This window comes from Gopherus evgoodei, chromosome 9 (genome assembly GCF_007399415.2).
Source record: "Gopherus evgoodei ecotype Sinaloan lineage chromosome 9, rGopEvg1_v1.p, whole genome shotgun sequence".
Classification (NCBI taxonomy): Eukaryota; Metazoa; Chordata; order Testudines; family Testudinidae; genus Gopherus; species Gopherus evgoodei.
The window spans coordinates 4,773,776-4,798,461 of record NC_044330.1 but is presented as its reverse complement, the minus strand read 5'-3'; the positions used below and the strand labels follow the sequence as shown (position 1 = coordinate 4,798,461).

Sequence of the window (24,686 nt, the reverse complement as noted above, 5' to 3'; positions counted from 1 at the left end):
GTCTGTATGCCACAGCTGTACCACATAGCATTTACCACGCTGGGCATCTTCAAGCACCGCAGGTTCACTGGTTAATCTTCGCAACGCAAGAAGCCCATAAATGGATTGTTGTTTCCATTTTTGTGGGGAAACTGAGGCACAGAGAGCCAAGCTGTCACAGTAGGTTTGCACTGGAGTTGGGATTGAAACTCAGAAGCACACAGCTCCTAGTCCAGAGCCCCTAGCGCTGCCTCTGATTATTGTTCCCTCTGCATCCTGCGAGGTTATATTTATGTCATGGGCCATACAGGGGCAGAGATGCTACGGGAACCCTGCCAAGAGAGGCATCTGGCACTGTTATTTGGCTGGTGCTCTTGTTATTCTTCATTGGCTGTTTATGGGGCGAATGGTAAAGTCCACCCACCGCCCGGAGAGACACTGGATGGAGTGCAGTGTTGAAGGGTGTCCTGTCCCCCAGCCCGGTGCACCTCTTCTCCATCCTTTGGAGGCACTTTCAACCAGGTTCAGCAGATGGAAGAATTTAGGGGGAGAGACTCAAAAGCACTCAGCATGAGCCGAACCCCACTCCCACTGTCATCAGTGGGCCTTTTACCCCTGACTTCCATGAGAGCAGAGCTAGGCGAATGCCAAGTGCTTTTGAACAGCCCATTCTTCACCTCACATTGGTGTCTTTTGTTCCAAGAAAACCCAGCAAAATAAATCCGGTAACGTTGTTTCACTGAGAGAGGGAGAGAGAGAGAAATTAAACCCTAACTTCTTTTTGCTTTTATCCTTCTTGTCATCACAAGACTAACAAGGATAGTCCAGGGCTGGCTCCAGCCGGATGGAACAGCAGGGAAGTTCCGTTCTGTTAGATCCCTGATTCAGCTACGTCTGTTGAAATCACGGCAGTCACATCTGCTGAAACCTCTCATCATTTCAGATTTGTTTCAAAAGGCTCAATCTCACCATTTCTAAAGGGCACTGCTGCTTTTCCAACCTGTCCCTGATGCCCGGAACAGTGATTTCACATCAAATCTAGCCTCTTGGATCCCTACCCTGCATGCAGGAGTCATTTTTTGTCTTCGCGTGCCTGTTTGGCGGGGCAGCCTCCTCTGAACTATTTTAATGTATATTTGGGGATTTGAAACAAAACCTTTGCTCTTGTCTTTAGGTTCGGGGGGGATACACAGTGGCGAATCTGCCGGGTGCTTTATTTTCCGTATGCCTTGGAGGATGCCTCTTTCTGCTGGTTTTCAGCTGCATCTGTTGAGTCTCTCTGCACTGCAGATGGCTTTGGTGATCTCGGAAATGAGTGATGAAGAACTGTACAGCCAGTGCAATGAGTAGCGAGGGGGTATGGTGTGGAAAGGATCCTATGGCCGGCCGTGGTGTCGTTGGAGAAACGGGGCACAATAGATGAACACAAACGTCAAACTGGGCTGTCTCGAGTCTAAATCACTGGTGAAAATCTGTTACATAACGTAACATAAGAACAACCGTACCGGGTCAGACCAAAGGTCCATCTAGCCCAATATCTGTCTACCGACAGTGGCCAATGCCAGGTGCCCCAGAGGGGAGTGACCCTAACAGGCAATGATCACGTGATCTCTCTCCTGCCATCCATCTCCATCCTCTGACGAACAGAGGCTAGGGACACCATTCCTTACCCATCCTGACTAATAGCCATTTATGGACTTCACCACCATGAATTTATCCAGTTCTCTTTTAAACACTGTTATAGTCCTAGCCTTCACAACCTCCTCAGGTAAGGAGTTCCACAAGTTGACTGTGCGCTGCGTGAAGAAGAACTTCCTTTTATTTGTTTTAAACCTGCTGCCTATTAATTTCATTTGGTGACCCCTAGTTCTTGTATTATGGGAATAAGTAAATAACTTTTCCTTATCCACTTTCTCCACACCACTCATGATTTTATAGACCTCTATCATATCCCCCCTTAGTCTCCTCTTTTCCAAGCTGAAGAGTCCTAGCCTCTTTAATCTCTCCTCATATGGGACCCTCTCCAAACCCCTAATCATTTTAGTTGCCCTTTTCTGAACCTTTTCTAGTGCTAGTCTGTTGCGTTTGCTCCTTATGAGTACAGTAGTTGTTAAAAAATCAGCCAGTTGGCATTTCCCCCATAGTAAATAGGAGGTAATTGTGGTGAATACGGGGCATACCTGGGGAAGTGCTGTGTACATGCGAGGCACACGGTGCTCTGGACTTTGGCTGCATGGAGGCTCTGTGCCACACACACACGCAAGCCCACTCCCATTTGAAAACCAAAAGTAGAGAGATTGAGGGAGCAAACTTAGGGACACAGGTTTCAACCCCACTGAAATGCATGGGATTGGGAGAGCCATTCTGGAGGGACAGACTGCGGAAACTGATCAATGTTTTGTGTGTGTATGTACTGAAGTAGCACCTACAGAGGCCAGCCAAGAGCACGCGTGCAAAGCTCTGTACAGACATACAATACGAACATAAGAACAGCCCTACTGGGTCAGACCAAAGGTCCATCCAGCCCAGTGTCCTGTCTTCTGAGAGTGGCCAGTGCCAAGTGCGCCAGAGGGAATGAACAGAACAGGGAATCACTAAGTGATCCATCCCCTGTCACCCATTCCCAGCTTCTGGCAAACAGAGGCCAGGGATACCATCCCTTCCCATCCTGGCTAATAGCCTTTGGTGGACCTGTCCTCCATGGACTTATCTAGTTCTTTTTTGAACCTTGTTATGAGAGAGAGTCCCTGCACCAAAGAGCTGAAGATCTAAACAGACAAGGCAGATGATTGGTGGGAGGGGAAAGAGTCACAGAAAGGGGAAGTGACTTGACCAAGGTCACATAGCAGGTCAGTGACGGAGCTGGGAGTAGTCTTCAGGTCTCTGGACTCCTAGCTCAGTCCCTACCAACTGGACTACAATTATATATGAAATATCCCTCTTCTGTACGGACAGCTGGCGTCTTCCTGACCTGCCAGCAAGATCCCTAGTCTCAGTTCTTTAGCTTCAGTTCTGTCTAAACCTGGTGCCAATTTGCCAACCCTGCAACTAGCTTCATTTCCTGCTCCTACCATTCCAATCCATGTCTGTGCTTTACCAGAGACTGCAGAGCTTTGCAGAGATGTGGGGCAGGTTGCGAGCTGGTGGGAGCAGGTGGATGTGGTGCCACTTACATGAGGTTGCACAGCCACCCCCAAAGCGTCTGGCTGGTCCGACAAATACTGCCCAGCTGCCTGGCTTCTGTACTCTCCTCCCGTCTGACCCCACAGTATGCATCTCCTGCTGTCTCCCCCTCATAGCTCCTCTGCTCTCTTTCTCTCCCAGTGCGGTAACGTTATAGCTAAGAACGCTTCCTTTTCACACACTGCTTCTCACTGGCGGGACCCGGCTGCTGCAGTGGACACAGCATTGATCTGTCACAGTGCTCCAATATTGCAGACGCAAAGCAAAACCACTGTTGCATAAGCAGCTCTGGGTTACATCGTTTGTTTCCACTCGTTAGCAATGCCCTTTCCTACCTCAGTCGTGGCCCAGCTCTGCTCTACCACTTGTGGGTTATAAGGTCATCAATAACTCGTGGAAACAAATGTTGCATCCAGAACTGTCCTAGTGTATCCAGTACATGGCAGATACTATTGTGTATGGGACACAGAGCATTGTTCTGAGTCAGTTGTGTGCCCTTTAGGATAGGCTCCATTTGCGTATTTTGTTTTGCTCCCTGTTGTCTGCTTAGGGAAGTCACTGTGCAGTGCCCTTGTGGGGTGCGCTGCATGGGAATAGCTGTCTGAAGTGTTGTGACCACTTCTGAATGGAGATTGGCCAGGAAAGGAGTGTGAGTAACTTTTCCCTGCTAAAATGGCCCTAAGGACTTAGGAGATGATACAGCAGGTACAGGGTTTGTCATTAGTGCAGGGCGATCCGATACCGCTGCGCGTCTGGGAGAGGATTTCTTGGCTGCTCTCGATCTGATGACTGGCATCTGACTTTGAGCATTGGAGCTGATTCGCAGAATGGAGAGAAAACGTGTCCTGAAGGAGTCATTCTGATGCACGCTGAACAATTCCACACAAGAAGCTGGGTTAAGAGGATGGGAAGGGCGCAGGGGTGAGCGTGCGTAAATTGCCTCTGCCCTCTTGCACGTGTGCGTTAGGGTAGCCCTCACTCATGTAATTTCCCAAATCAGAGCTATATCCTATGTAGTCTTCCTTAGGCGCAGCTCGGCGTTTAAGTTTGTTGCAACGCTCATCAAGCTGCTCAGGCAGGACTTAGGCTCCTGCCGCTTCCTTTGTCATTTTATCCTTGCGTGGACGAGCAGGTGCCATGCAGGTGGGGAGAGCAGAATGGATAAGATCCTGACCCTGTTGAAGTTGATGGGAGTTTGGCCTTTGACTTCAGTGGGGTCAGGAGTTCACTCCATGACTTCAAAGCTACCCTCCCTTGCAGACATATTCCAGTGGCGGCAGGCAGGACTTTGAGTGCCACTCCTGTCTTCTCCCTGGTCCTACAGTGTAGCTGGCCATGGCGATGAGTTGCCCACCCCAGGACTTGAGGCTCTGGAACCTGCCACCAGCATAAGCTGCTCTGGCAGCAGGCGGTCGAAAGCTTGTGCACCTCGGCTCTCTGGGCCAACCGTGGCAACTTGTGCTCTAAGCGCCAACAGCAAGTGGGGAATGGAGAGAAGAGGAAAGCACAAAATAAAGGAGAAGGAGAGAAAAAAGGGCGAGAGACAGAGAGGAAAAATAAAGGACTTGAGTCTGCATCTGTGTTGGGTGAGGGGCAGGGGCAAGGGAGAGAGGGGCTTGAAACAACCAAAGGCTGGGAACCCTGGTGATCTGGTCTGTTCTGTATGAACTCATTGTAGGACAGGGCCTTTTACACCTACAAGGCACACAGTAAATATTGCTCTTGCTCCTTCCTTGCGACTTATGAATCCAGCTGGGAACAGATGCTTTGGGCTCTGCGGCGGGGTGGACTATGGGGGAATCAGTGCACTTGGTCCTGCCTCATTGCCCACCAGACTCACCTGGTGCCCTCTGCCCATCTCTCCCTACCGGAAACTGCTACTGTGCACTGAGAACCAAGCTTCCAGCCCGGCTTCTCCTCTGGGCCGAAGGCTTTATAGTGAGTGCATGTTGGGTCCTGATACGGACTCGTGGTGAGTGCTAGGATTAGCAAATGAAAATCAGTCTCCATCAGAGCAGAGCAGAGCAGGGATCGGTAGGGCTGAGGACGGATTTATGTCACAGCTGCTGCGAGCTGTGCACCAGGAATTCACTCGCTGAGGCTCGCTGCTGTTCTCCCTTCAGGCTGAGCGAGATCGGGGGCATGCGGAATCTGCAGAAATGCTCGCAAACAAGCGTGGAATAATTTATCTGGCCTGTCGGCTTCCATGCATTGTCTATCACTTCGGCTTGGTTAGATCAGGGGCAGCGCCTGCTTTTTTACCATTTTTCCAGCTGGGTGGATGAAAGTGAAGGGTCACCCAGTGAGTGGGCGGGATGAAAGTAGAGTACCCAATGCCACTGGTTCCCAGCCCTGTCCTTGCTAACTACTCGACCTCATTCAGACTGTTCCTAAAGAACTTCAGCATTTCCACGCTGTTCGAATGTGTTCTTTTTAAGGACTGTAGGCAAGGGTTAGGCTCCATGGTAGCATCATAAAACACTGTGGCTGAGGCATGACAAAGGGCATTAGAAGGGAAATCATTTGGCCTCCTATTAAAAGTTATAATGAGGCAAATTAGTTCTGCATTTCTGAACACAGTCACACCTATGTTACCCTCTGCCTTCTGGCCCGCCAGAAGCCGCTGTGCTATAGGAGGTGGTATTTTGCAGGTGAGATGTAAAAGAGGGATCCTGATCTCTCGTGGGCGTTATTGATCCCATGGGCCTTAATGCAGGATTGTTAACACCACTGTCCTGTCCAGATTCCCAATCGGGCAATGACATTCTGTCTCCTCCAAATTCCCTTTTTGGTATCAGTTGGATACCATGTTCTTCCTTCCATCTTGACCTTACCCATTGCTTTTGTGTTGTTCGGTGCTGTTAAATGACAGCCATGCTGCATTCCAGGGGTGGGGGGCATGATTCCCTTGCAAAGACATTCCCAGATGCTCTTTTGAATGCCCATGCTCAAACCATCGCACCAGGCCTGCTGCTAAAATATAGCTGCTTGCTGATGTATGCAGCACCCTCTAAGATAATTTCATAATCCTTAAATAAACCTTCCAGAAACCACAGGGGAAAATGTGATTTACAGATCAAAAACCAGGCTAAATCCTTTTGCAACTCAGTTGTTCCCCCTTCCCATCGCCTGCTCCCCCTCTCCTAGCCCCAGTCTGATTACAGTAGCCAGTTATAATATGTCAGTATGTTTATCCGTGCATCACCTGGGGCTCTGCATTTGTTGCCAGGGTGTGAGAGTGTCTCCATGTGATGAAAATCAGAAACTGCATGCAGGATTGAGCCATTGAAAGAGTTTGAAATCTTGTTCCTCACTCGGCTAGGTAAATCCCGGTGAGAAGACGCTTGAAGAAAGACGATCCAGTTTAGATGCGGAAATCGACTCCTTGACCAGCATCCTGGCTGACTTGGAAAGCAGCTCCCCATACAAGCCCCGGACTCAACAGGTTAGTGTTTGTGCCCCATTTTATGCCTGTTGAACTGTGAGAAATCGGGACTTTTGGAGTCAACGTGCAAACTGGTGTGTATTCACTGGGAGTACCCAAGCAGTTTGTGTCTTTATAGCATCCAGATGTATCCGCCGAAGTGGCTCTGGAAGGGGGACCTGTTCAGGCCCTACAGTGCAACTGAGCAGGCGTGTTTACGTGCCTGTGTGGAGCTGGCCCGAGGTGCCACCATAAAAATGGCATCCTGCATCCCATGACTTTCTTTCAACAGTAGCTGCTGAGTTAAAAACATGCTCAAAAGCAGGTTTTATCTGTCACTCCTGGCAGCCTGACCCTGCTGTCTGAATATCAAGCTGTGTTCTTTTCGCCTTGTTGTCTAATCAACGGCAAATCTATGATCTTCATGCTTAGATCATAGCACAGCTGTCAGTGTGGTTGATAAAGCAATAACACAGAATGGAACCTTGCTTCCTCCTCCATGTCTAGGTCTGGGCTACAGGGCTGATGTGTGTCACTATGATTCTGGGGACACCTAGGAAGCAGATCTGTGCATGTTAACGTGATTTTTTTAGCACCTGAAAAATGACACAGTAACAACATTTCAAGGGGATTGTTGATGTGGTGTCCAAAGACATCCCAAACCCAATAGCCAGCCAGTTGGACATCTCTTGTACTCTCTCTACTTACTGTTGCCATCACGTATTATGTATAGACGTGTTTCTACACGTTTATGCAACTCTGTGTATATGGTATATGTGTATGTTGAAGTGACGGTGACTCTGATTAACCCCACAAAAGTAAGAAGAATCAGAATTAGCTGATGCAAATGGTTGCACTGTGCAAGGTATTGGCCTGTGTTCCGTTGCAATCATTTTAGGGTAGGGGCTCTGCCTCCTTACCCATTGCCGTTAACGACCTGGTAGAGTTAGAGTGTGAACACTGACTTGCTGGTAGGAGAGGGAGACCAATGTTAAGTGCTCTTTAAAATCCCACGCTCAGGGGGCGTTTGTATTGGTGTCCTGGCTTTTTTGGTTGGTTTAGATCCTGAGACGACCTCATGAGACACGCGTCTCATTTTCATTGTAGCTACATGGAGACAACGCTTATACGTGTTTACAGCCCATCCTTTAGTTCAGGGGTTTTCAAACTGGGGGTTGGGACCCCACAGGGCATTGTGAGGTTATTACGTGGGGGGGTCACGAGCTGTCAGCCTCCACCCCAAACTCTGCTTTGCCACCAGCATTGATAATGGTGTTAAATATATTACAAGTGTTTTTAATTTATAAGGGGGGGTCGCACTCAGAGGCTTGCTATGTGAAAGGAGTTGCCAGTATAAAAGTTTGAGAACCACTGCTTTAGTTCCGTGCAAACAGGGTACTCTAATTCAGGGTACTCTGTCTAAACTGCAGACCTCGTGAAGTAGTCATGGGTTTAGTCCTGCTAATGTCAAGAGCTTCTTAAGATGAGTGATGGAAAGTTACAATGCTGCCTTTTGTAACTGGAGTTGTGTTCATGCTCTAGCATTCTGCATCTAATAGTTTGTATTTCTTTTTTTTTAATTAGTTTTTTTTGGGAGGCAGAGGGGATTGGGAAACATTTTATGGGGTTGAAACAATATAAGAGGTTTACTCTTGTCTCAGTATATCCTTCCTCTAGGCTCTGAAATAGTGTGAAAAGACTATGATCTCGCTTTATTTTGTTCCCATATTTTAAATAGGTCCTGATGGTAGAAATCCCAAATTCAAATGCCACCTTATACAGGTTTATTTGGGGTTCTGTAGCATTCAGATACACAGCCCTAGTTGCAATGGAGCCATGTAACTTATTTCAGTTTATAAAGTCGGCAGCCCTGAGATCCTGTATCCCATTGGTCGTGTGCATAAACTCGCATTTTTCATGTGCAACTAGTGCACAATTTTCTGCCTGTGATTACGGTGAGTGGCTCTGTAGATTTGTCTCTTTGAGCATGTCTTCACTGCACAGTTAACTCGGGCTTTTACTGGCCTGGCGGTGGTGAGTTGGCACCTGAGCTCCACTTTAACTCGAGTTGGCGCCTGCCCACTTTTGTGGCAAGAACATATGTAAAATCACTCAAGTGCTGATAGTCCTCCAGTGGCTTCCCACAATTCCCCCAAAGGACAGATAAGTTCTTTTTGCAATTGATGCAAGTGATTGGGAAGGAATCCACGGGACATGCCCTCAGACACACACAGGTGAGCGCAAAAACAATGAGGACACAGTACCCCGGGTAGAGCTCTTCTGGGGGGATGCTCGCCCAGAGGGTAGGCTCACCTGGGGTTTTAGATCTGGGTACTAATCACCTGGACTAACTGGGCAGTGAAAACGGGCCCTTCAAGCCTGGGAATGGCAGGGTGATCTTACGTAGTGCGCTTGCTACTACGGCTAGGAACAAACAGGGTGGGTTAGAAGCAGCGTTTCAGCTTTGATGCGGAGCGACCCTTCTTTTGTTCACTGTGCGTTACACTTTTCAGTATTTATTAGTTAATGTAATTGTGTATTGTGAAAAATACAATTACGCCAACTATTATCAACAGCTGCAAGAAAAAGAAAATGCTGGAGTTGAATGTGTCATGTGCCGTAATCAAACGGTACATGAGTAAATCCTCCAAGGGTGGGAACATAATGCAAGCCTTGGATGTTTGTCTTTATTTGATCTGCAGTAAGTATAAAAAAACCTAGTGACTCACTCGGTAGCCTATAGTCAGATAATAGCCCAGGCTGCTAACTGTGAGGCATCTCATCAGTAAAGCAACGTAGCTACTGACTCAAGCCTTCACTTACCATCTCAAATGTGCCAGGATAATGGAAGTAGCTTGAAAAAGGGAATTAGGGGTGTCTGCATGAGAGATTTTTCCAGTTATACTGGTATAATTAAACCACTATAGTTGTACTATATAATGCTGCTGTGGGGACACCCATTCAAGTATAAGAGTGGGGTTTTTTTCATCTTAGTTTAAAGCGCTTCCAAAGAAGCATAACCTAAATTGGAAAAAGGCCTTTTATGCTGGAGTAAGAGCATCCACAATGGAGGTTATACTCGTATAACAATAATAGTTTAAATTCACACATTACCTTGTATCGATGTGACTTCCTTTGTAGACAAGCCCTCAGTCTTCTGTGCAAGTTTCTGATTTCAGGGGGACATTGTCAGTAATGGTGGCAGAATCTGGCCCTAACTATGTAACATAGGTTAATCTCCTGTCACAAGGAATTTCTGTTCAAAAAGCACCTGTGGGAGACACCCTTACAGGCAAATCTGGTACTGCACAACATTTTGATTAAAAAACCTAGAACGATATAAAATTAACATGCACGCATTAAAAGTTTTAACAATTGGCTAACAGACAGGTTTTGAAATATAATTGTAAAATGGAAATCCACGTCAAGTGGGTGTGTTTCCAGTGGGGTCCTGCAGGGACCCGTTCTTTTCACTACGGTATTTAACATTTGTATCAATAACCTGGAAGAAAACAAGGTTAGCAGAGGATGCTAAAATTGGGGGAGTGGTAAATAATGAAGAGGAAAAGCCGCTGATTTAGAGTGGTCTGGATTGCTTGGTAAACTGGATGCAAGCATAGATTAATAGATTTCAAGACCAGAAGGGACCAGTCTGACCTCCAATATGACACAGGCTAGAGATTTCACCCAAAGTAATTACCAGAGCGCAACTTTTAGAAAAATTCCAATCTTGATTTAAAAGTGACGAGTGATGGAGAGTTCACCACGACTCTTTGTGAATTGTTTCAATGGTTAATTACTCTTGCTGTCAAAACTTTGCATTTTAGTTCCAGTCTGAATTTAAGTAGCTTCAACTTATACCCATGATACCTTTCTCTGCTAGATTGAAGAGCTCATTGTTGAATATTTTTCCCATATAGATACCTATAGATTGCAATCAAGTCAACCATAACCCTTCTCTTAGTTAAGCTAAATAGATTGAACTTTTTGAGACATGCTTTCCAATCCTTAGTCATTCCTGTTGCTCTTCTCAGAAATCCTCTCAGATATATCAACATCCCTCTTGAATTGTGTGTTCCAGAACTGGACACAGGATTCCAGCAGCAGTCGCACCAGTTCAAACAGAGTTGAGTTTCCCCTGTTTATTTCTCCCATTAGCTCTTTTGGCCTCAGCATCACACTGGGAGCTCACATTCGTCTGCCTCCAAATCTTTGTCAGCATCACTGCTTCCTAGGCTAGAATGTATGGCTAGAACATCCTGTACATATGGTTACACCCTTTGTTCCTAGATGTATACATTTACATGTAGCCTATTAAAATGCATATTGTTTGCTTGCGCCCAGTTTACCAAGTGATCCAGATTGCTCTGTATCATTGATCTGTCCTCTTCCTTACTGACCACCCCAATTTTATGTCATTTTTGGCAACATATATTAGGGATGACTTTGTTTCCTTCCAGGTCATTGATAAAAATGTAAAATAACATAGTGCAAAGAACTGATACCTGTGGGATCCCACTGGAAACACACCTGCTTGATCACAAGTCCTCGTTTACAATGACATTTTGCAACCTATCAGTTAGCCCGTTTTAAATCCATTTAATGTGTGCTGTGTTAATTTATATTTGTTCTGGTTTTTTTAATCAAAATGTCATGAGGTACCAAGACCAGGGGCGGCTCCAGGCACCAGCAAAACAAGCAGGTGTTTGGGGTGGCACATTTCTAGGGGCAGCATTCTGGCGCCGGCCATCATAGGTACCGACTTCTGGGGCATGGGGAAAAAGTGCCTCTGCTGCCCGAACTCGCCTCCCTAGCTCGCCTCCGCCAGCTCCCCTGAGCCCCCCACTGCCACTTCTCTTCTCTTCTCCTCCCTCCCTCCCAGGTTTGCTGTGCACGAAACAGCTGTTTTGCGCAGCAAGTCTGGGAGAGAGGAGAAGCCGAGCGGTGGATGCTTTGGGGAGGCGGTGGACTGGAGATGAGCTGGAGTGGGGAAGGGTTCCTCTACCCCTGGTTACTTCCTGTGCCCCACCACCCTGGCTCACCTCTGCTTCGCCTGCTCTCCTGAACGGGCTGCTGCACCGCTTCTCCCCCTCTCTCCCAGGCTTGCCGCCTGCGAAACAGCTGTTTCATGCAGCAAGGCTGGGAGGGAGGGAGGAGAAGCCGAGCAGCGGGCGCTCGGAGGAGGCGGCAGTGATGGAGTGGAGGTGAGCTGGAGCGGGGAGTGGTTCCTCTATTCCCCGTTACTTCCTGTGCGCTCCCCCCCACCCTAGCTCACCTCTGCTCCGCCTGCTCCCCTGAATGCACCGCTGCTCCGCTTCTCTGCCCTCACTTGCTTGAGAGGGAGCAGAGAGAAGACGAGCAATGGCACACTAGGAGGAGCAGGCCGAGCAGAGGTGAGCTAGGGTGGGAGGTCCTGGGGACCCCGAGGAAGTAATGGGGAGGGAAATGCTGCACGCCGGGAGGAGGAGGCGGGGCTGTGGATTTGGGGAAGGGGTTCAGAAAGGATGGAGTTGGTGAGAGGCCGGGGGGCATGAAAAAAAGAGGGGGGAGCCAAAATTTTTTTTGCTTTGGGCAGCAAAATCCTAGAGACAGCCCTGACCAAGACACAAACCTTACAGAAGTCTGAGTATATTACATTAACACAATCAATAAAAAAAAGATATCAGGTTAGTTTGACAGGATCTATTTTCCGTAAACCCATGTTGATTTGCATTAATTACATTACCCTCTTTATTAGTCGAGTTCTGAATCAGCTGCTGCGTTATATTGTTCGGGATGAATGTCAGGCCTACAGGCCTATCATTACCTAAGACATCTCATTTACCCTTTTTTGAAAATTGGCACAACATTAGCATTCTTCCAGTCTGCTCGAACTCCCCTGCAGGTCTTGTTGACAATCAACAATAATGATCCAGCTCTTGGATGTAAGTTATCTGGACCTGCTGAATTAAAATTGTCTAACTTTTGTAGTTTCTGTTTAACATTCTCCAGAGATATTAGCTGAATGAAAAGTTTGTTATCACATATGATGAGACATTATCTTCTGTTTTTTCCCCCAAATAGGGAACAAAAATATTTAGTAAACACTTCTGCCTTTTCTATATTATTATTGATAATTCTACCACTTCCATTTAATAATGGACCAATACCATTATCAGGATTCTCTTTGTTACTAATATATTTTTTCCTTATTGTCCTTAACTCTGCTGACCGTAGATTTCTCCTTGTCCCTTTGCTTCCCTTATCAGTTTTCTCTATATAAACAATACATATTTTAACACGAATGAATGAACACATCTAGGAACAAAGAACATAGTCCCTACTTACAGGATGGGGGACTCTGTCCTGGGAAGCAGTGACTCTGAAAAAGATATGAGGGCCATTTGCTGAACGTGAGTTTCCAGTGCAATGCTATGGTCAAAAGAGCTAATGTGATGCTGGGCTGCCTAAACCAGGAATATCCAGAGTAAGAGTAGAGAGATCATTTTACCTCTCTATTTGACAATAATGTGACTGCTACAAGGAATAGCTTCATATAAGGAATACAAGCATCATACAATAGCTTCATGCAGGGAATACTTTCATTTGATGTGCTTTGAGCTAAATCTTGATCCTGTTGAAGTGGACAGCACGGCTTCCATTGATGTCGGTAGGAGCAAGATTCGACTCTCAGGTTGGTGACTCTTAAAGTAACGGTCAGTTGTAGTGAGCACATCTACAGCTTGTGGGCATCAATACTGGTATGTCCTCAGAGTTGTGATTCAGCTGGCATTCAGGGGTGGATCTCTGGTGGTGAATTTTAAGCTCTGATTTAAAAAAAATCAACTGACTCTTATCTGAAAAGTGGCCATATTCAGGGCCGTCTTTTCAGGTGGCTGAAAATGGCCTGACAAAATAGCTTTCACAAAGGTGTGAATTACCCCCTGTGATAGACCCAGGCCAGTTGGGTACAACAGAGTAGTAGAAGGCAGATATACTGGCCACTGGATTAGCAGTTTTCTGTTCCCTGGCTGACCAGAGCAGGGGCTGCTCCAGACTAATGAGAACACCTGATTCCAATTAACCTGCAAAGACTTACGTGAGGCCATTAAGCTAATGTGAACACCTGACTCTAATTAAGGCCCTTTCGATACTATAAAAGGGTTCACTCCAGTCAGGCTGGGAGAAGCCAGGGAGCCAGAGGAGAGAAAGTGCCGCCGAAGGGCTGGTTAATGAGGACACTCTCAAACCATCGGTAAGGAAGCCCTAAGGTAAGGGTGAAGAAGGGAGAAGTGGGGGAGCTATGGAGAAGTGGCCCACGAAACTGTAGCAACTCTGGCAGCAAAAGGTCGGCTGCCAACAGCTGCTACCATTAAGGTCTCCGGGCCGGAACCTGGAGTAGAGAGCGGGCCTGGGTTCCCCTCAACCTGCCATTACCAAAACACCTCCTGGGAAGGGAAGACAGGCCCCTGTCAGGACAGGAGGCTAAACTGTTCGGGAATAAGCCCGTAGGGACAACAGAGACTGTGGGAGTTCTCTCACCAACCTCCTTGCTGGCTTATGATGAAAAGGGCTCAGTAGACTGTAACCCTGGCCGTAGAGAGAGACGGGCTATGTGGAGGGTCACAATGAGCTACTGAGGCTAGCATAAACTGCCTAGAAGTGCAGTAGCCACATGGACAAGGTCGGAGCTCTTCCACACCCCATTCATCCCAGTGAGGTGTTGATTCTGAAACCTAATGATAATGATTTAACGGCTTGTAATTTTTAGCAGCAACATCCAACTTCCGTGCAATTATAGATGGAGCATGACGTTGTGGGTGAAGGATGAGTACCACCGCTCTATTCCAATAGCCCCGGATCTGTATCTGGCCTAATAGTAAACCCCCAGATGTTTTTTTCTTTTTTTAAATACAGAAGAAAAATAGAATCTCTTAAAAATTTTAGCAGGGATGTTGCCTTGCCTCTAATGCTCTGGGAGCTATTTACAGGAAATTCAGGCAGTCCTGAAATTCCTATCTCCAAAGCAGAATTGCATCAATCGCTTGAACTGCTTGTTATGTGTCCCAAAGTTAAGACTCTCCAGGGGCTTTGCTGTTGCCATAGTTCTAATTCCAGCATCTACGTTTTCCCTGTACACTGACACACATCTGCAGATTATTATGCATGGGGCAGGGATGTTCACAGGTACCTTGGGTGTATGTATGAATTTTCAGGCAGTACTTTCAGCCGTGTGTGTTTTTGGATCATGGCCTATCTCTAGAGGAGAAAAAGTCTTCCTTTGCTCATCAACTCCAGCCCGAGCCAGCTAGCTAACTGATGCTGTTCTGATTAGCAGATGTTTGAAGCTTCCGCATCTGTTGGTATGTATTAGAAGTTAATCCTTTTGATAAGAGCATGTCTGTTAAGATTTTAATTTTTTTCCCCAGATCCCAGAATATCAGATTGTCACAGATGAACCAGATAAGAGTGACCTTTACATAGTATTATTCCCTCCTGTTGTAGTGTTGCCAGTGTGATAATATCCTCTATCCCATCTATTTATGTTTTTCAAATAGCATTTCATGCCTCATATCGGCTTCATTTTTGCATATGTGTTTGGTTACAGATTCAGATGAAGCCGAGCGTAGAATATATTGTGTTTTATAATCTGTGCTGTCATCTCAAATTTTGTATGTGGATAAGGATAAATATTGACTTTGCGAGCGGTGATAGAAAGTAAATGGTACCTCATAAATTATTATTTTTTTAACTTCTGCATTCATTATTATTTTGTTGTGAATGGTTTAAAGGCATGTCCCTTACCTTTTTAAGCAGCTCAGGGTATCCCATATATTGTCAAATTTTGTTTCATACCTTTTATTTTTCAGTGGCACTGGCCCCTTAGGAAATGAGTCACTCATTACTCCAGCGTAGGTTTTCGTGATATGCCATTTCATTAATAACACTGAAATCTCTCACCCTGAAGGTGCTCATAGGGCTTCATAAACTATGTACAGACAATGCTATCGAAATGCAGCCGCCTCTGGGATGGAGGGTGGTAGATAGCCAGTGCACAGCCCTCTATTTTATCTCCTTTTAGGGGCTGTTGCAGCTGAGTGTTTCACATACATTAATACATTTACCCTGCCAACATCCCTGTGAGGTAGGGAAGTAATGTTCCAATTTTGCACGTGGGGAAAGTGGGCACAGAGATTATGTAACTTGCCCAATTTCACACAGTGAATCGGTCGCCACTGGAACGGAAACCGGCTCACCAGCGTCCCAGTCGCTTAACTCTAAGCTTATATTTCCTCCTGCCATGCATTGCACGATAGGAGGAGGAGGAGAGGTTTTGGCTAAGGACACCCAGAAAAAATCTGGGACCTGTGATAGAGCGGGAAACTGCACCCCCATCTCACACTTTCCAGACTGGACCTTCCTTCCTCTTAATGTCCTCCCTGACAGTATGTCCATCTACTGCAAACCCCTCCCCTGTCCCCTCACCTGATAGATAGTGGAGCGGTCCTTGTTTCAGCTGAGGTGAAGGCAATGCAGAAGAGTTGGAATCAGAGAAATAAAGGAGAATAAGAGCCAACCAGCCAGCTGTGCAGTTCTTCCACCAGACCTTGCTATCTCTTGCATAAATATAGGTGATACATTTACAGCCTGGGTGCATATCAGAACTGTTACATGAGGTTCCCAGTCTAAAACAGTTAAAGTATGAGGTGAATGCAACTGTGGATGGTTTTAAGGGGTTGTCTGTGGTTTTATTTTTTGGTCATTGATTGCCTTTTGCTTCCCTGCCTACAACCTATTGAGATATGACTGCAGAGCTGAGCTGCCTTGTGTCTTTCTGTATATTAAAGCTTCACAGACTAACAGACTTAAAAAAATGACACAGGAAACTTATGAATCGATGGATCCTCACTGTAGCTCTTCTAATAACTGTAAATTATTCCAGTCTGCTAGACATTTCATTGTACCAGAGAGAGAGGAAGTTGTTTCCTTCACTCAGACTTTGTATTGCAGCAAAACTGAATGAGAGGATATATATTTTGGCTTGGAAGTCATTCTGATTTTCACAGCCTAGCATTGTCACCTTTTGTTCCATAAAACAGGCTCAGTGACATTGCCTACAAACCTAAGTTAGCATGTATTATTACCATCTTGTGTTTCAATAGGGAGCAAACTTCGAAGTGGAGGAGACAGACCTTGAAAGGGAGAAAATATTATATCCAAGCAAACCTACTTCACAGCTAAAAGCCAGCACTCCAATTCCCTGTCATTTCTACATGAAATCAATAATGCTTTGGTCCAGCAAGCATCAATATCTTTTCTTTGAAATCCATGGGAGAAATGGCTCTGCCCAGAAAATGAGATTTTGAAACTGTTGCTGAAATATTTCTGTCACTGTTTGCAGTCTGAGACGTAGTTTTATTTCAGTTTTAGACTGTCTCTGGTTTCCAGACCACTCTGTCAAAGTTTCACCTAGGAGAAACTGACATTGAAACAGATAACATTGTAGATATGTAGGAAGGCATATACAGCTTGCAGCATGATTTGTGGATTTTTCATAGCTTTTCAGACCAAGTGTTATTATGATAATCTAATCTGACCACCCCTTTGCAGAATATGGGCCAGAGACCATCACCCAATGATTCCTGCATCCAACCCATAACTTGTGGTTGAGCTAGAGTTTGTATTTGGGCTAGGAGATGGAGAAACTTCAGAAGATACCTGGATATGTTTCTCTCGACTTGGAGTGATTTCCAAGCAGTAGATTAATTAGCACATTACTGTCATTAGAAATCCTTCGCCATGGAGAAGTATCATGGTCGTCACAAATCTGGCACACCAACCGCCATTCAGAGTTTCATGGTGACAGGGGAGGATAGGTTTTTAATTCTCTGTTCCAAAAACACTAACACCGTAGCTAATGGGGAGTCTCTCCTGGCAATACAGGGGTTTTGAGACACAGGACAGCAGTTCTGACTCCATCCAGCAGAGGGCAATAATACACATGCATAATGGCCAGTTAGTGACATGATCATCAATAGCAGGAAAAGAAGATTTGGTGTTATTGACACCTTGATATAAGAGAAGGCTATACGACAGCTTTGTATTTTATGAGGGATACCTGTAAGCTCAGGATCATCTTCTCGTAGCTTTGGAAAGGATCATCAACATGGCTGCAATGAACTGTGGGGATTCTCTGAGGACAGCACTGGATCGCCAGCCAGGGAGATATTGCACATGTTGTACCTAACTATATTTAGGTTCTCCACAAACGTTTAACACGATTTCATATCCGAGGCTAATGTCCAAAGTGTAGGGCTGAAGCGATTTAGTTCAGAGGGTCAGGACGTTTCCAGGAGGCCCCAAGAACAAAGAGCAGCCACTTTCTAAATTAATCCTTTCCATTTAAAGAGAGCAGTGTGAGAAACAGCAGAGAATATACATTAACTGAAGTCTTCTTCTAGGTGTGGTCTCAACTCCATGAAGTCAGCTCTTCGAGTCTGGCTTCACCATTCCAGTGTGTCTTGAAGCAGTTCCTTAGAGACTCCACAGCTACTCGGATCCTTTTATATGACACCCGTCCATCTAGTTTTGGGTCTTCCAGCCATTCTCTTACCTTCCACTTCTAGCGTAGCACCCTGTTTCCCATGTATTCTTTTGATCTTCTTTTTACATGTCCAGCTGTCTAAGCCTGGATCCCCTCTGCTTTTATATAATTGGTGCCACCTTCACGCTTCCCCTGGTTTGTTCATTCTGAACACGTCCATCCTTATAACTTCAAGCGTCCATCTTAACATTTTCATTTCTAGTCTGTTCAAGATCTGTTCCAATCTATTCCTCAGTGCCCAGCATTTGCAGCCACACAAAAGGGCAGGACTAATTACTGCCTTGTAGGTCTTACTTTTCAATTTGATAGGCATTCTCCATCATTCCACCCACGTCTCTCCGTGCCTTTCTTGTTCTGTTTATTCATTAATTCAATTATCTGCACAGTATTTTAGGGTTGGTGGATCTCACAGGGCTGAGATTAGGAGCAAAACAAACTATGATTTCAGGACCCCTCAACAATGTTTTCCAACAAATAAACTAAAATGAAGGTTAATTTGTTTTCTCAAAAGATTTTAGTGACACATAATTGGCATGACTCACATAACTTACTCATGGCTTTGCCTGTATTGTAATGTGGTCATCCCTAGCTAGTGGCAATAAGATTTTAGTGAGCATGCTGCCATTATATGTTACACATACTTGAATGTGAGTTCACATTACATATGTATGGTTTTGTGTATGAAATCCCCTCTGTGTGTGGCTATATGGATCACAGGTTAGTTTGGCATAGCATCTTTCTTATGTGTCATATTATAAACAACTTTACAGTTACTGTAAATACTATAATTGCTGAATTGAGCTAGAAAAGGGAGAGATGTATGAATGTACATTTGGGGGGAGGGATAACTCCCTGGTTTGAGAATTGGCCTGCTAAACCCAGGGTTATGAGTTCAGTCCTTGAGGGGGAAACTTAGGGATCTGGGGCAAAATCAGTACTCAGTCCTGCTAGTGAAGGCAGGGGGCTGGACTCAATGACCCTTCGGGGTCCTTCCAGGTCTAGGAGATAGGTATATCTCCATATATATACATAGGCAAGGAAGGAAAAATATTTTCAGGCAGACTCTGAAATGAGGTGGACATTTGGTGAGTAGGGCTTGCAGAAAGGTGGCCTGGATGATGGGAGCTGCAGAGGAGAAGGCACTTGAGCCAAAAAAATGCACAGATAGCTTAATACGTCTCTTCCATTTGCACATAAGTCACCTAGCCCTTTCCTCCCAAGGAGTAATGCTAAATTACACCCTATAATACGCTGTTTGGTGCTTTCTCCTGTCCATTTTTAAATCATTCAAATGAAGGGGCTTCCACTGTTTCCCTTGGGAGACTGCTCTAGATTGTAATGGATACCTCTGTTAGGAATCTTTATTGATAGTCAACTTCAATATTTCTTTGCTTAATTGAATCCAGTTGTTCTTCATCATAGTTCCTGGCGTTTGCCCTCTCTCTCACACACAGACACACGCTCTGCAAGAAGTTTTACATTCTCCATTACAAAGCTGTAATGAAAAGACTGACAGCCTGGATCTGTAATATGCCTGACCTGACAATTAAGCAAACTTACGGCTGCGTCAGCCTGCCAGATGGATCATCGACTCACGATATAACTTGTGTTGCTTCTGAATGTACTAGAGAGCAGCTTCCTATTTTATGTTTGCTGAGTCTGAGAGACAGGGAGAAGAGCAGTTTTATTGAACTAAACCCACTCATTTAGAATGTGTTTAAGGATAGTGAAATGTGACAGATAAAATAAAATCATAGTCTGTGTTTATTTTAATTTCAAACAATAGGGGAAAGAGAGACGTAATATTTAAATCCATAAATTCAAAAGGCCTCTGGTCTTAAAGAAATAGTCAAATCCTGCAGAACCTTACTTGGGTTTTCATCAGACAAAAGGACCTGTAACAGTGGGCTGCCCCTTTAAGAGCTGGGGGTCTGTAAACCCTGTTAGATTATTAGACCCAGCTGGGAAGGATCAGATAATTCTGGGTAGACAGACTCACGCGAGAGGGGCTCCAGCTAGCATGCTGAAAATAGTCGTGTGGACATTTCAGCTTGGGCTAGCCACCTGAGCACAACCGCCTCTCCTCTGACCCCCTAGGCTTGAACTTGGGTCACTAGCCCTGGTCGTGCTGGGCTGCATCGTCCACACTGCTATTTAGTGCTATAGTGCGAGCCCCTCTAGCGCAAGTAGGTCTGCCTGGGCTAGGAAGCTGTCTCCTGCTGCAGTGTAGACAGATCCTTGGTGGCTGAGGCAGCTCAAGGAGGTATAGGTGGAAGATGGACTCCTGCAGTAGGATGATTGAAGGGAAGGCTGTGTCCTCCTTTAAAACAAATACAAGGAAGTTCTTCTTCACACAGTTCACAGTCAGCCTGTGGAACTCTTTGCCTGAGGAGGTTGTGAAGTCTAGGACTATAACAAGGTTTAAAAGAGAACTAGATAAATTCATGGAGGTTAAGTCCATTAATGGCTATTAGCCAGGACGGATAAGGAGTGGGGTCCCTAGCCTCTGTTAGTCAGAGGGTGGGGATGGATGGCAGGAGAGAGATCACTTGATCACTACCTGTTAGGTTCACTCCCTCTGGGGCACCTGGCATTGGCCGCTCTCGGTAGACAGGATACTGGGCTGGATGAACCTTTGGTCTGACCCAGTATGGCCATTCTTATGTTAGTATGTTCTTCTTTCAGCCGTGAGATAGGCCAGGGGAAAAGCCTCTAGGATCTGTACCCCAGGATGGGCAAGGGAACTGCTTTTGTTTTGGTGTTTTGCCTAAGTTTTATGATGAGGAATAAAACTGTGCCCTGAACGAATCTTGGATGTGGCCATGTGTCCTCCTTGGGCAGAGGAGATGGAGCAGTGGGTTGTGCTCCCCAAGAGGTCAAAGAAAGCTTTGCCTGGGTAATGAATGTAGGTTTGGGCCAGTAAGGATGAGCGCCAACAATGTACATCATTGCCCTTCCTAATCATTGCATCTGAAACTTGCTAAGGAACTTAAGATCTATGGAAGGACGCAAATGTTTGTTATCAAATAGTCGGCACCTTGCACTTGAGTTTCTGTTCACTATTATCAGTACTATCTTGGTGCTTAGGAAGGAAGGATGGATGGTCTTGTGGTTAAGGATCTGCCTTAGCACTCAGGAGATTGGGGTTCAGGTCCCTATCTGTGGGTGCATCTACACCATCTGTGGGTGCATCTACACAGCAGTAAAGCCCCTGCGGGAGCGCATCTCAGAGCCTGGGTCAACTGATTCAGGCTCATGCTGCGGCTCTAAAAATAGCAGCATAGAAGTTCCCACTCGAGCTGGAGCCCGGGCTCCAAGACCTGACAAGGGAGGAGGATCTCAGAGCTCAAGCTGACCTGCTGTTCAGGGCAGCCCCTCTTTGCATCTCCCGAAAACTTGTGCTACGTGTGGGCCTGCACAGCTGTCCTTCCATTTCAGTTATAGTTATATATTTAAATAGGCCTGGCTAATGATTAATACAACCCTTAGCGGTGCGTCCACTGCCTTTTGTCTCTCTGACATGTGGGACTTCCCAAGGCACTGTTGGTGACTTCCAAGCTGGTGTCTCCTTGGGATTGCCGGGTATCTGCCGTTCCTGAGAAATTCAGACCTGGTCCTACAAATATTTACACACCCGAGGAGAACTTTGTACACATGAGCCGTCCCACTGAACCGAATTAACGGGGCTGCTCACATGCATGGATCTGCAGGACCAAGGCTGCAGGTTGAGCAGACTGGGAAGACTGTCTTGTAGGTGTTTTGTCTTCTATTGTGACATTTCTCTCACATCCTTCAGTTCTGGCTGCTGTAAAGCACACACAGGATTTTGTCAGAGCCCATATCTGCTTCTGGCCTGGCTATGTAAATGAGCGTGTCAGAGCTCTGCTTGCTGGACTCTTATATTAATGCTTTTGAAATGCCACCCCACTGGCCTGTTATATTCTGCCGCTGAACTTGCTAGGATGTATTTGGTCCTTAGGGGGCCTCAGAAAAGTACATTTTGCTCCATCCCCCATTTTTACATCCCCTACCTTCAGGAACAGCAGTGACGGAAGTTTGTCATCTAGGGAAATACCCTACCTGGAAGCATGACTCATCTCATGTCAAGTTTCTCAGTATCTGTCTGTCAGTCACCACTGTATCTAAAACTGAAATTAAGCAAATTTCTGTGCAATATCTATTCCTTTCTGAGCATTCGTTGTGGTTGAACTACAAAAATGGGGACTTCCAGCTTTCACTGCTTGACCGTCACACCTGAATCAACTCTTGGACGTTATATTATTTATTATTTTATTATGTACAAATATTTGATCATTAAAGCAATGGAGGAGGATAACGAATTGCATTGTATTTTTTGTAATTATGCTCAGTCTGATTCAATATCTGGCTTTTCTTTTTCTGGAGCAGTCTTTCTGGATCACTGTTAATCTCAAAGGGTTTTGAAAACATTAATGACTGAAGCATGACACCGCTTTCTGGTGGGGATTTTGTATGTTGACGCCTCATGATTTCTAAAGACAATGTCTACAGGCCATAGTTCACGGCTACCAGCTTGAAATAGGATGGGAGTCACCTGGTTGTATTTTAGATGGCATTAAGATGCACATCAGACTGGACAATTGTAGCAAGGATCTGGGAGTCATATTTTGTTGTTCTGTTCCTGACTGTCACTCAAATGCAGTGAGATCATGGGCAAGTTTCCTAACCTCCCTAGGGCATGGTTTCTCCTCTTTGAAATGAGGATGATGATAATTATCTACCTCCTATAAGCTTTAGGATGATGGTTGGAAAATACTTCAAGGGCCTGGAATGAAAGACATCGTGAAAGCACAAACTATCCTTTATTTAGGTCAGCCTACATAAAATCCGACCCTTGCAGGGGGGAAATTAGTAGAGCAGTTACTTTATTTTTAAGAACTAACCCTTGAATTTGTGTCAGTGAAATCAGAATCAGGCTCTGAGATCAATTATTTAATATTTTATGCCACTGATTGTGTGAAGTTAACTTGATTGTATGTTCTGTGGAGAGAGAGAGAGTTAAAACTGGAGGACTTCAGAGATTCATACTCTGTATTTGATTTGATAAATATATTAGCAGGTTGGAGGATCTTAGATTTTGTGCTTTCTTATAATAGCTAGAAGTGCAATGAATTAGCGAAATATATACATACTTTTGACTGTTAAAGGAAAAAGTAAAGGTTTGAGAGACTTCATGTCGAAATAACAAGCATTTCTTTCGTTCTTTCTCTCTCATCAGGAATTAGACATTCTCTGTATTGTTTTGTGGCTGTAGCAGGGGGGCTGAGAGCGAGAGAGAGAGCGCTCATGTATAGAAAGCATTGTGTCATGGAGGAGGGAGCCCAACAAAGCTAATTATATAGACACTCCCACTCTATTACCCTTGAAAGAAATTGAGCCCAACATTCTGCTCTTAAGCTCCTTAACTGATTCTTTTTGGGTGCAAGGATCTTATTTAGGAAATGAAATAGCTCCACTATGTAATCAGAGCAGGAATTGGAGCAAATCATTGTATTTACCCATTTGATTAGGTATTAAAACAGCTACTTAAGTCCCCATTTAAAATCTGCTTAGCAATTGCACAGTGGGGCTAACTGGAGGCTTTAATTAGAAGAGGAAAAGATTATAATAGTCTAATATACTTTAAAAAAATAGTATGGCTCTTTTCTCTCATTGTTGAGGGCCAGATTCTGTCTGCTCCTGTGTGATTCTAACGATGGGGGTGGCAGAAAAGGGTAGGAGAATCCTGCTGCAGCAGTGAGATTCGAACCTTTCCACACCAGCTGGTCAGCCTAGACTAGTGCTTTAAGACACTGCACCTCCAAAAAGGAGGGGTAGGCACCATTGCCTTGGAGGCATTGCAGCAAGTGGTATACGCTGCCTACCAGTCCCACCTCCCCAGCTGTGGTGACCAAACCACCATGTAGCCCTCAGTTTGCATTGTTTAGCAGTGTGAATATTAATCTCTCTCCCATAAATCTGTCACCTTTCTGTGCATGATACACACCACATGAGTACCCTGCCTTCCTTGTAACATTAATTGCCTCACTGCCATTGATCTGTCTGCAAAGGCTTGGAAATGTGCAGTTACTGAAGGTTTCGTTTCCCACCTTTGTTCACAAAGCAAGGGAGTTTAACAGCAGAGCAGAGCTCCCAAAGGCAGCAGGCTCTCTACCCATTGGTTTTGTGGGACAAAACAGCCACCATGGTAGTGTTGGCACAGTTTTCAAGTGTATAATATGCTATAGAGAGACTAAATAACTGCCAAAATAATGCAGCTCGCGTTGATTAGGCCAATTTACTACAACAAAGCAAAGTCAGGTATGTGAAGAAGACTTGGGCCATGTCTGGACAGCAATGACGGACACCCAGCAAGTGTTAATTTTGCTAGTCACTCTTATTGGCCACAAAATGTCAATAAAGGAGTGACTGGAAAAGAGCAGTGCTGAGCAATAAGACAATCATTCATTCATTCATTCTTACCCTGTCTGTTGTGAA

General features: G+C 45.3%; 1 protein-coding gene across 13 annotated transcripts in view; it reads left to right on the top strand.

The window, feature by feature from the left end:
- The window catches only part of LPP (LIM domain containing preferred translocation partner in lipoma), a 443,377-nt gene that overhangs the window by 240,774 nt on the left and 177,917 nt on the right, over window positions 1-24,686 (top strand). For all 13 annotated transcript variants that reach the window (XM_030574715.1, XM_030574714.1, XM_030574721.1 and 10 more), the window contains one exon: window positions 6,485-6,607. In XM_030574715.1, the coding sequence (XP_030430575.1) occupies window positions 6,485-6,607 (123 nt within the window). The remainder of the gene's footprint in view (window positions 1-6,484; window positions 6,608-24,686) is intronic.